At 45.4% G+C, this 12,257-nt stretch overlaps 1 protein-coding gene across 2 annotated transcripts; it reads right to left on the bottom strand.

Annotated features, from left to right (window-relative positions):
- Positions 1–200: 200 nt before the first annotated feature.
- Positions 201–10,845, bottom strand: CXCR2 (C-X-C motif chemokine receptor 2). Of its 2 annotated transcripts, none has more exons than XM_067026856.1 (2): positions 8,062–8,112; positions 201–3,177 (listed from the first exon to the last, which is right to left on the bottom strand). In XM_067026856.1, the coding sequence occupies exon 2, from the start codon at positions 3,150–3,152 to the stop codon at positions 2,088–2,090; it is 1,065 nt and encodes a 354-aa protein (XP_066882957.1). In that variant the 5' UTR covers positions 3,153–3,177; positions 8,062–8,112; the 3' UTR covers positions 201–2,087. The 2 variants fall into 2 exon arrangements, with proteins under 2 accessions (XP_066882957.1, XP_066882958.1); XM_067026857.1 differs by lacking the exon at positions 8,062–8,112 and adding an exon at positions 10,786–10,845 and having other exon boundaries at positions 207–3,177.
- Positions 10,846–12,257: the final 1,412 nt, after the last annotated feature.

Raw genomic sequence — 12,257 nt, 5'->3', positions numbered from 1 at the left:
AGTTCTTTTGGGTATACACCTAGAAGTAGAATTGCTGGATCATACGGTAATTCTATGTTTAATTTTTTGATGAACTGTCACACTGTTTTCCACAGTGGCTACACCATCTTACATACCCACCAACAGTGCACAAGAGTTGTAGTTTCTCCATATCTTTGCCAGTGCTTGTTATTTTCTTCTTTCTTTCATTCTTTTTTTTTAATGTAATTGTCATCCTAATATGTGTGAAGTGGTACCTCATTTGTGGTTTTGATTTACATTTTCCTAATTATTAGTGATAGGCTCTTTGTTTAAGTTCTTTGGAGAAATGTTTATTCTCTAATTCTTTTGCCTATTTTGGAATTAGGTTGTTTCCTTGTTTGTTTGTGTTTTGCTGAGCTGTAGGAATTTTTTATAAGGATATTAACCCCTTATAGGATATACGATGTCAAATATTTTCTCCCATTCTGTGATTTGCCTTTTCACTCTGTTGATAGTGTTCTTTGCTGCACAGAAGTTTTAAACTTTGATGCAGTCCAATTAAACTGCTTTTTCTTTTGTTACCTGTGCTTTTGATGTCATATCCAAGAAATCATTGCCAAATCCAATGACATGAAGATTTCCCTCTGTGTTTTCCTCTAAGAGTTTTATAGTTTTAGCTCTAATTTTAGGCCTTTGATCTGTTTTGCATTAATTTTTGTGTATGGTGTAAGGTGAGGGTCCACTTTCATTCTGTGCATGTGGATATCTAATTTTCCCAGCACAATTTGGTGAAAGACTATTATTTCCCCATTGAATAGTCTTGGCATCCTTCTTGAAAATCGTTGGACTGTTTATGCTTAGGTTTATTCTAGGCTCTTTATTCTCAGGTTCTTTTTTAAAAAAATTAATTAATTAATTTATTTATTTTTGGCGCATTGGGTCTTCACTGCCACTTGAGGGCTTTCTCTAGTTGCGGCAAGCGGGGGCTCCTCTTCATTGCAGTGTGTGGGCTTCTCATTGCAGTGGCTTCTCTTGTTGTGGAGAACTGGCTCTAGATGCACGGGTTTCAGTAGTTGTGGCTTGCAGGCTCTAGAGCGCAGGCTCAGTAGTTGTGGCGTATGGGCTTGATTGCTCCGCGGCATGTGGGATCTTCCCAGACCAGGGCTTGAACCGTGTCCCCTGCATTGGCAGGCGGATTCTTAACCACTGCGCCACCAGGGCAGTCCTCTCAGGTTCTTTGTATCCTTTGGCTCCAACAGCTCGAGTGTGTCGGGCATACTTTTTGTCTCATTTTCACAAAGTGGCTGCCTTGGCACCACACATATCCTATAACCATATTCAAAAGCAAGAACCAAAGATATGTTTCCCTTTCTCTCTCTCTCTCTCTCTCTCTCTCTCTCTCTCTGTCACATCAGGAATACTTCCCAGGGGTTTCCTGGCCTCAGTAGACTTCTTAAGCAATGATGCACTTAAGCCAGTTTGTATGTGCTTGTGAAAGCAGATTATTACATTTTTCTAGATCTTGTGATCTAGTTGCTAAACACTGCCACCTTGAAATCGGTCATGGTGGGAGCATTTATTTACACCACGGAACGTGGTAAACTCTACAAATCAAGACTTTTTCCTCCAGGAAAGTGATTTACCAGCACACAATTTGCCTTTAACTCTTATTTATCAGAACCAGATGATATAGCCACTGCTGGCTTAAGGAAGTCTGAGAAAGTGAGTATCTGTCATTTTCAGCCTCTCTCTAGGGAGGTGGACTTCGTTAGCCAGCAAGGAAAGGGAGAGTTGGGGAAGCAACCAATGGTGTTTGACACTAATGCCTCCCAATGGTAGGAAAATTTTGTAATCACTTAAAAGAATATCTTCTAAGAATGCCAGAAGACTGAGTGCTGTGGTCTCAGAGGTAGGATGGACTGAGCTCTAGCAGTTGACATGGTAATTACGGTAAAAGGTAGGGGCCAGGGCTTTCAAATGCATAGCTGGGGACCTAGTAAGGATGTGGCCTCAGCAACTTCCTGTAACCACACTGGGGGGCTGCCTTGACACAAGGCTGTGAGCAGTCAGAGGACATGCGGCTTGGGGCCAATGCTGAAGGGAAGGGAGGAGCCCTGCGTGCAGTCTCAGAGGGTAGTAGAAGTGTTCCCTGAAGAAGAGCCAACAAAGGAAGGCCTGCCGTCCTTGACCAAGAACTCCTTGCTGACCAGGCCATGAATGGCCATGATCCTGAGGAGTCCGTGGCGAAACTTCTGGCCAATGAAGACGTAGATGAGAGGATTGAGGCAGCTGTGGAGGAAGCCCAGGATCTCGGTGGCATCCAGGGCCCGGCCAATGTCATTGCGGCGCTCACAGGTCTCCGCGATCACCCGGACCCTCATGAGGGTGTCTGCCACGAGGACCAGGTTGTAGGGCAGCCAGCAGAGCAGGAAGACGAGCACGACAGCAAAGATGACCCGCATGGCCCGGTGCTTCTGCCCCATGTGGGCCGCAAAGAGCGTGCGCAGGGTGAGTCCGTAGCAGATTAGCATGACCAGCAGGGGCAGGAGGAAGCCAAAGGTCTGGGGCAGGACCCGCATCACCATCCGCCATTTTGTTGTATTGGCACCCATGTCCTCGTAGCAGACTGGGCTGGAATAGGGTGGGTGGATGGCCCTTCGGAAGACGAAGATGGGCAGGGCCAGGATCAAGGACAGGACCCAGACGCCTAAACATATGAACCTGACCCAGTGCCGCTTCTGGGTCAGCACGCGTGTGGCGTGGACGATGGCCAGGTAGCGGTCCATGCTGATGCAGACCAGCAGTAGAATACCACTGTAGAAGTTGACTTCCTTCAGGAGTGAGACCACCTTGCACAGGGGTGTGCCAAAGATCCAGCCCTTTGCCTTGGAGGTGGCCCAGATAGGCAAGGTCAGGGCGAAGAGCAGGTCAGCCATGGCCAGGTTCAGCAGGTAGACATCGGTGACAGAGCGGCCCACCCGGCTGTATAAGATGACCAGCATCACCAGGGAGTTTCCCAGGAGGCTCAGCAGGAAGACCAGGGCATAGATGACGACCACGGCATACTTGTTGATATCCAGAGATTCCGGCTGGCATGGGGCAGAGTCTGGTAGAATAGAGGGCAGGTCAGTGTTGTAACTGTAATTACCAAAATCTTCATCACTGTAGTTTTCCCAGTTAAATCCTTCCATATTTGAAGTAAACTTAATTTCCGGCCTAGAGAAGAGAGACGAGGGTTACTGCACAATAAATCTCCCCAGATTCTAGTCTGTCTGCTCACATCATTTAGATAGGATTCTTTGTGTTAGTTTGTATATTACATGGAAGTAGCTTTCACTTCAAGGAATGGCCAGAGCACTAAGGTTTTGGAGACATATTTAGTAAAAAATGATACATTTCACAAAAAGTGTCTAGTTCCCTTCAACATCAGAGAGAGGTTCTTATCACCTTCCATAACATTGCTATCACCCAAACCATTGTTGAAACGGCCCCTTGGATAATCCCTACAGAACATGTCTTGGATTCTCAGTGGTGGGCATCTCTGACTATTGAGGCTGATTTTAATGTCTGAAACATGAGGTACCATTCAGTTCTCAATCTGGGGGAATAAGCAGGCAATCCAATTGTGTTAGATCCCTAGGAAAAGATCAAGGCTTGACTATAAACCTAAGAGATGAGTCCCTTTGTCCAACTTTCTGAAAGTTATTTTAAAAGAAGTGTTCTGGAAAAACACTGAGTGATAGCAGCACGGAGTTTCAGGATGCTCGAACTAAGAGAAAGTTGACTCCACTAGTACAGGCCAGCATTTTTCTTCTGAGATGCGGGGGGGCTTGCTCTGGGCATATTTGTGTAGTTTGAAAAAAATATATTAAAAATCATAAGCAGGTGGCTGACTGATTCTCCACGTGGGTGGAAATGTAACAGATGATCTTGGGACCTCTGAACAGGCATATTCTGCCATGCAGGCGTGAGCACAGAAAGGCAGTATGTTCCCAGCATAAGGAGGAGGGTCAACAGGAAGCAGAGAAGGCAGGTGGAGACACACAATCCTTGTTTTGGTGGCTTTCCAGTCCTGGTGGGGACCCTTCATGCCCTGCTAGGGAGTGCCTTCTTCCAAACCTGACTCTCCAGCACACCTAGCTAACCTCAGTGGTCTCTGCCCTTGTTATGGGGGTGGCAGAGAGCCTTCTTTTGGGGGAAGCTGAACACCCTGAAATATTATCCCAGTTTGCAAAGAGGAAGTAAAGTGACCAGCTACTGAATCAGCTTCCTTTTGAACCACAAAATATATCAGCATCATGCCATTTCTTTATAACAAGATATGGCCATCCTGTTACCCTATGCCAGTCTGTAGCCCACCTCAACATGGAACCCAATGTTAAAGGGAAGAACATAAAGTAAAAAGGCTCAGGAACTACCTCACACTCACTATCATGATCATAATTTTAAAACACGGACTGTAACGATGGCGATGAGGATGTGGAAAATTTGAACCCCTCATACATTGCTGGTGGGAATGTAAAATGGTACAGTTGCTTTGGAAAACGGTTTGGCAGTTGTTAAGAAAGCTAAATATAGAGTTACCATATGACCCAGCGATTCCACGCCTAGTATACTCAAGAGAATAGAAAACATACGTCTGCACAAAAACTTGTATGTGAATATTCTTAGCAGCATGCAGCGAAAAAGTGGAAGTAATCCAAGTGTCCATCAACTGATAAACGGATAAGCGAATTGTAGTATACACATACAAGGGAACATTATTCAATCATAAAAATTAATGAAGTACTGATACAGGCTACAACATGGATGAACCTTGAAAACATTATTCTAAGTGAAAAAAGCCAGACACAAAAGGCTTCATACTGTATGATTCCATGTATGTGAAATGTCCAGAATAGGCAAATTGGTAGAGACGAAAAGTAGATTAGTGGTTGCCAGGGGCTGGGGGCAGGGGAGCGTTACTGAGTACAGGGTTTCTTTTTGGGGTGATGAAAGTGCTCTGGAATTAGACAGTGGCAATGAATTTTGTGAATATAGATCTTCCTCAACTTATGGTGGGGTGATGTCCCAGTAAACCTATCGTAAGTTGAAACTATCCTAAGTCGAAAATGCATTTAATACATCTAACCTACTGAACATCATAGAGTAGCCTAGCCTACCTTGTACGTGCTCAGAACACTTACATTAGCCTACAGTTGTGCAAAATCATCTAACACAACACCCATTTTATAATAAAGGGTGGAATACCTCAAGTAATTTATTGAATACTATACGGAAAGTGAAAAATAGAATGGTTGCTTGTATGGGTAAAGAATGGCTGTAAGTGTATCAGTTGTTTATCCTCATGATTGCATGGCCACTGCCCAGCACCATGAGAGAGTATCCTATTGTACATTGCTAGCCTGGGAAAAGATCAAAATTCAAATTCCGAAGTCCAGCTTCTAGCTAAGGAGTATCACTTTGGCACCATCATAAAGTTGAAAACTTTTAAGTTGAACCATTGTAAATTGGGGACCATCTGTATACAAAACCCCACTGAATTGTATACTGTACATTGGTGACTTTTTTCCTAAAAAAATTTTTTATTGAAGTATAGTTGATTTACAATGTTGTGTTAGTTTCAGGTGCACAGCAAAGTGACTCAGTTTCACATACACATTCCATTCTCCTTCAGATTCTTTTCCATTATAGGTTATCACAAGACACTGAATATAGTTCGCCGTGCTATGCAATAGGTCCCTGTTGTTTATCCATTCTACACACAGTAGTGTGTATCCGTTAATCCCAAACTCCTAATCCATCCCTTTCCCCTCCATTTCCCCTTTGGTAACCATAAATTTGTTTTCAATGTCTGTGAGTCTCTTTCTGTTTTTTAAATAAATTCATTTGTATCATTTTTTTAGATTCCACATATAAGTGATATCATGTGATATTTATCTTTCTCTGTCTGACTTACTTCACTTAGTATGATAATTTCTAGGTCCATCCATGTTGCTGCAAATGACATTTTTTCATTCTGTTTTATGGCTGAGTAGTATTCCACTGTGTGTGTGTGTGTATATGCACATAAGATGACTTTTATAGTATGTGAATTATATCTCAATTAAAAAAGATTAATCAAAGGTATATAGGCTTGCAAAGGAAACACAAATATTGAAACAACAATATCATCATCATCGTCAACAACAACAAAGGTCCTAGGAAGCTTTTCTCTTTAGCAGAAGAAACTGTTACTGTCAATCATACATAGCAAAATCAGGTTAGGGAAACTGGAGAAACAAAGCCCCTTTTCCCTAGAGTGATAGAATTCTTAGCCTTCACCTTCCTGAGAAGGTATTTCTCCCCTAAGTGATGGGAGCCAGATAAATTGCCTTCTCAGCACACGGATACCCCCGATAGAGCAGATTAGATCAGTCTGTGAACCTAAAAGATGTGATGATAAGGATGGGGCCCTGTCTGGCCAGGAGGCAGGGACGGTAGTGAGAGAGGTGGATAGTAGAGCTGGCTCAGCCAGTGTTGCTGACAAAACCTGCGTGAAATCACTGACTCTGCAGCCCCAAGGTCAAGAGCAAGTTTGCTCAGAAGCCCAGGGTAATGTCTAATGAAGTCACAAGGTGGGTCACTTCCGGGAGCAGACGATCAGAGATGTTCTTAAGGGAACCCATGACCTAAGAGAAGACCCACCTTTGAGAGTGGTTACAGAGCATGATGGGTGCAGAGAGCTTGTGCCCTTAGCGAGGAGAAGCCCACATTTACAAGCATTGGCCACGAGAAGGCAGAGCTGGGGCAGCCGCAGAAAGAAGCAGCAACAGCCAAGCATGTTTCACAGACAAGTCCCCATTCTGGCTAATCCAGTGCTTGGCTGTGCCGGAGGTGGGCTGGAGGTGTATGGGTGAGTTCCCGCTCCCAGACATGAAGGCTCAGCTTCAGGGTCCAGAGGGAGACCGTGCAAGTTTGGACAGAAGGTAGAGAACTCAGAAACGGGAACCGGGCCAGGGCAATGAGCTCCAGCCACTGGAGGGTGAGGGAGGGGAATGTTTTGTTGTTGTTTGTTTGTTTTTTAATTTACCAATCTCTGGTGAGGATGTTTTGACAGTTAAAAGGGAGAAACGAAGGGAAGGGAGATACGCATCTGAGATCTGCTTTGTGCCTCACAGGTACACGGTCTCGTTCGGCAGTTACAAATAGACAGTCACAGCAAGGCTCAGAAACCAGCCTGTGGTCACAGAGGCTCTTGGTGCTGCAGCCTGGATTCCAACTAGGTGTGAATGGCTTCACATGCTATTTTCAGTCTACAGATCTACTTCTTACAAAAAAAAAAAAAAAAAAAAAAAATCACAGCTCATGTATCAAATATAGCTGTAGGCTAAGTTCTTGAGATATCATGAAGTTAACCTGGCTCTGGTTCACTCCCATTGTTTCACGTTTTGTGCATTGCTTTCTTTGCTATTCCTTAGGCCCAGAACGAGAGAAACAGCCCTTACAGGAATACTAAACCAAATACCCTTGAACTGACTGGCCCCTGCTGACCACCCAGTCATGTTCTCGGTAACCAAGCAGGAGATACCCTCACTAAATGAAACTGCCAGCCGCCCTAATGACTCATGATAGTTCAAAAACTCATGGAAAGGATGATTCTAATTTATTTCATGAGAATGCTACATTTACAAAAGCCCAAACATTTAAGGCAATCTTTTTAACAACGGCAACACAATAGTAACAACAACAAATTCAAGGTAATTTGTACACAATTCCAGTATCCTTTCTCTCTAGAAATATAATCCACACATATTTACATTTAATATAGGGGGAGAGGGCCTCACTAGTATCTGGCTCTTCCTCAGACCCAATCCCAGCCAAGGCAGGGAGAGCCGGCTGGGTCCGCAAGAGAAGGCGGTGGGCAGCCAGCTGCCCTAGGTGCTTGTTGGACAGAGGTGTAGGGAAGAGGGGCAGAACCTCTCCCTTTGGGCATAGGGAGGCCTAGAGAAAAAATGGAGAGACTGAGGAATGTGGGGATAAATGGAGGGGATAAATGGAGGCTGAGTGTCAAGGGGGACAGAGGACAGAGACATTCTAGAAGGGTGTTCCAAGACTTACCAGGGTTCTGGGCTTGTCACCTGTGGGACACGTCCAGGAAAGCAGATGTGCCTGACTCAAAGGGCAGCGGTGGTGAGAACACAGTGGAGGAAGTGAGTGTTGGATTGGATTGCTCAATTCTGGGGTGGAGCCCCTGGGGGTGCAGGATGCCTTTGATAGCTTGAATAATTAATTCCCAGGTCACCTCTTTGAAAACTAGTAGTCATTTGATTAAATGGCAGAGTTCACACTGGGAAGGGGCCTGTGGGGTTTTCTAGCCAATCTTTCCATTTCACAAATGAGGAAGCTGAGGCCCACCCAAAGGAAGTAGTTGGCCCAGGATGGCACGGATTTCTCTTATCTTTGCCCTGAGCTCAGCAGCCCCTGGCTCTTTCAGCCACCCTGTCTGACTCTCCCCACAATCCAGCTGTCTCGGGCACCTTGTGCTTACAACCCAGCAGCACTACTGCTCTTAAACAAACATCTTTCCCATCTCAAAGGGGAACAGCTCTTTAAGGCAACAGAAACGGAACTAGCTTCTGGTGCGTCTGGTGGCTTTCTTTCCTGGACTTAATGCCTCTTGTCTCCACCCCATTCACCCTGGGCATCCTTAAAGCCTCACAGATTCCTTCTCCAGGCCACACCCCTTTGAGAACTCCCACCGCCCCAAATGGGGGCCCCGTTCCACCTCACCTGGTCTTTCACCTCCCTCTCCAACCATCTGCTCTGACCGCATGCCTCCCTTAGGGCATTGCTATTTTTTCTCAGCTTGTCCACTTGGAATTGGATCTGCAGTAGCTACTACCTTTGGAACCAAGACCATCTAATTTGGAAAGAAAGCCATTTGGTAGAAGTTAAAATCCCACCCAAGTTCAAATACATTTTTGAAAACAGTGTTGAGTGACACCAAGAATATATTTTGTCACATTTGCTGTTGATAACAACTGAAAGGAAAAAATCCAGGCAGAGCCTGCTCCGTCCTAAGCCCCCACCCCAGCGATTGATGCCTCAGTTCCCTCCACTACTCCTTACCCTGACCTGTTGCTCCACGCATCTCAGGGCCCACACAGCGCTCAAAGCCTGTGGCAAACTCACGAAGCTGCCTACCCCTGGGAAAGAACCTTTGAGTCCAGCTATTTAGCAAACGTTCTTTGTCACCTTTCTCTTCTCCACGCTGGAGAACACAGTGACTCCTGGCCAGGGGATGCTAAACCCAGGCAGAGGCCCAGGACACACAGAGAGAGGCCATGAGAACAGCAGTTAAGAACTCTGCTGGCCTAGCAACTCCGGGCAAGTGACTTTTCCTTCCTGGGTCTCAGTTTACTCATCTGTAAAATGAGGTCAATGATAGAATCGAACTAATTGGGTTGTGCTGAGGATGAAATGAGGGATTACCTGTAAAGCCCTTAAGACATATAAAGCACAATGTTAGCATTTATTGTTGTGATTATTATTACTGAAATAGTTAATTAACTAATAGCATGGGGTCTCTCCCACTACATCCCCAAGCAAGAGAAAGCAGCGGGTCTGCTTTGGGGGCTGACTTCCAGGTACATCTTAATTTGCTTTAGCCTGAATAGCAATAGTCACATTAGTTCTCATGCTGAGTGCCTGCTAAGGCCTAGCTTCCAGGGAAAGTGCTTTTCAGAATCTGTATCATTTAATCCTCACAACAACCCCATGTGCACTTTCTGAATGAGGAAACTGACTCTGGAGTTAGGCAACTTACCTAGAGTGACGCAGATGAACTGACTTTTAAGCAGTTTTTGAGACTTTTAAAAAAAATCTGACTTCAAATCTGCTATTGTGTCCACTGCAGTGTGGGGCTGAGCTCCACTAAGTACCTCTCTGTCCCAGACGACTGGGTGTGCAAAGGACAGCCCAGATTTGACATTTCCCAACCATCCTACTTCTTGATTTTCATTAGATTGACTTCATCTCCACTGAGCCCACAGCAGGCCTACCAATGGTGGGGTGAATACAGAACCGGCGTCCAGTCCTGGTTCTGCTGTTAATGGTCAGGGTGAGCTTAGGCAGCTCATTTCTCTCTGTGCCTCAATGTGGTCCCCTGGAAAATGAGATTAACCACATGTGGCTACTTAAGTTTAATATGTTTGTAAATGCACTTCATATTTATATTTAAAGTGCATTATACTGTGCACTTAAAAAAGTATTTATTTATTTTTGGCTGCATTGGGTCTGCGTTGCTGTGCGCGGGCTTTCTCTAGTTGCAGCTAGCGGGGGCTACTCTTCGTTGTTGTGTGCAGGCTTCTCAATGTGATGGCTTCTCTTGTTGCAGAGCTCAGGCTCTAGGCATGTGAGCTTCAGTAGTTGTGGCATGCAGGCTCAGTAGTTGTGGCACACGGGCTTAGTTGCTGCGCAGCATGTGGGATCTTCCCGGACCAGGGCTCGAACCCGTGTCCTCTGCATTGGCAGGCAGATTCTTAACCACTGCACCACCACGGAAGTCCCTTAAATTTAACTTGATTAAAATAAAATAAAAATTTAGTTTCTCATTTCAAGTGCTAAATAGCTACATGTGACTAGTATTGGACAGTGCAGATACAGGACATTTCCATTACTGTAGAAAGTTCATTTGAACCGTGCTGTCTTGGTGCAGACTTATTTTGTTTCTGCAATTCACCACCTCAGTTCTCAGGGGACTCACAGGAGGAGACTGAAGTTTCCAAATTCCTCCTATCAGAAATAGTCCCCAGCAGCCCGAAGACCGAACTGCTCACCTACCTGTTGTTGCTGCTACAGCTGCTGTGTTATTGGAGTGGCCACTGACGCCTCCCCTGTGACTCAGGGCTTGATAGCTGTCACAGCTGTTGGACAGGAAAAAAGCAAAGCAGCCTTTACGTGGAAAGTTCTGACCCAGGGCTGCTGAGGGGGAAATCCAGGAGGCCCACCAGGGGAGGTGTTCCCACAGAGGAGCAACGAGGTCTGTTCTGGGACTCTGACTGAAGGCCAAGCCTCCTCCTGGCAATTGTGCAATGAGAGCTGGGAATTTTCACGCCTTCTTGTCTAATGGCCTCTGCAAGAGCCTGCCAGTCTGAAGGTGGAGTTTTACCTAGTCTACCCCTGTCTCGTTTTCAACGTACTCCTCCTTCTTTACAAGGGAGATGCAGGCAACTCCAGCCCCCAGCTGACACGTAAGCCTGAATTTGTGTGTATACTTTCTTCCTTCCTTCTAGGAGCAACGTGAGAAGTAGCCTTCCTTCTCTTTCGGTCCTGCACCTGCCCGTGGGACCCCACTGCCTCTGACGTCCTTGAAGCTCTTACCTCCCGCACCCTCTGCTCCTCAGCCACCTCTTTCCCTGAACTTGAATATGTCTTTCTCTCCCTCCCTCTGTAGAACTCCTTTAGCGACCGCTCCCCCGTGCCCTCCATTTCACAGGCAAGCTTCTTGAAAAAGCAGTGAGCAGTTGCCTTTTCCACTTTGCCAACTTCTTGTTCACTGTTCAACCCACTGAAACCAGTTTCCTGCCCACTGTACTGAGGAAACAGTTTTGCCAATGTTCCCAGTGACCTAGGGTTGCTAAATCCAGTAAACTCTTTTCTTAAATAAAGCTGGTTTAATATTATAAAAATAAACTGTGTATATTGTAAAGAAAACAGGTGGTAAAAAGCATATAAAGTAAAATGTGATTCTCTTCCATCCTTCTGTTCACCTGTATCTTGTGAATATTTTTCCAGACTCCCCCCGTGCACATACAAACATGTTTTCTCCTTCTTTAATAAAATAGTATTTAACTAGTTATATTGTTCTGCACTTTAACAATGTATCTTGTACCTATTTCACGTCAGTACATATAGATCCATCTTACTCTTTCCAAAAAAAAAAAAATATTTATTTATTTATGGCTATGTTGGGTCTTCGTTGCTGTGAGCAGGCTTTCTCTAGTTGCGGCGAGCTGGGGCTACTCTTTGTTGTGATGCATGGGCTTCTCATTGCGGTGGCTTCTCTTGTTGCGGAGCACGGGCTCTAGGCACACGGGCTTCAGTAGTTGTGGCACACGGGCTCAGTAGTTGTGGCTGGCAGGCTCTAGAGCGCAGGCTCAGTAGTTGTGGCACACGGGCTTAGTTGCTCCGTGGCATGTGGGATCTTCCCGGACCAGGGCCTGAACCTGTGTTCCCTGCATTTACAGGCTGATTCGTAACCACTGTGCCACCAGGGAAGCCCCCATCTTACTCTATTCAGTGATGACATAATG

Source organism: Kogia breviceps, chromosome 2 (assembly GCF_026419965.1).
Source record: "Kogia breviceps isolate mKogBre1 chromosome 2, mKogBre1 haplotype 1, whole genome shotgun sequence".
NCBI classification, from domain to species: Eukaryota; Metazoa; Chordata; class Mammalia; order Artiodactyla; family Physeteridae; genus Kogia; species Kogia breviceps.
This window is presented reverse-complemented; position numbering and strand designations above follow the sequence as displayed.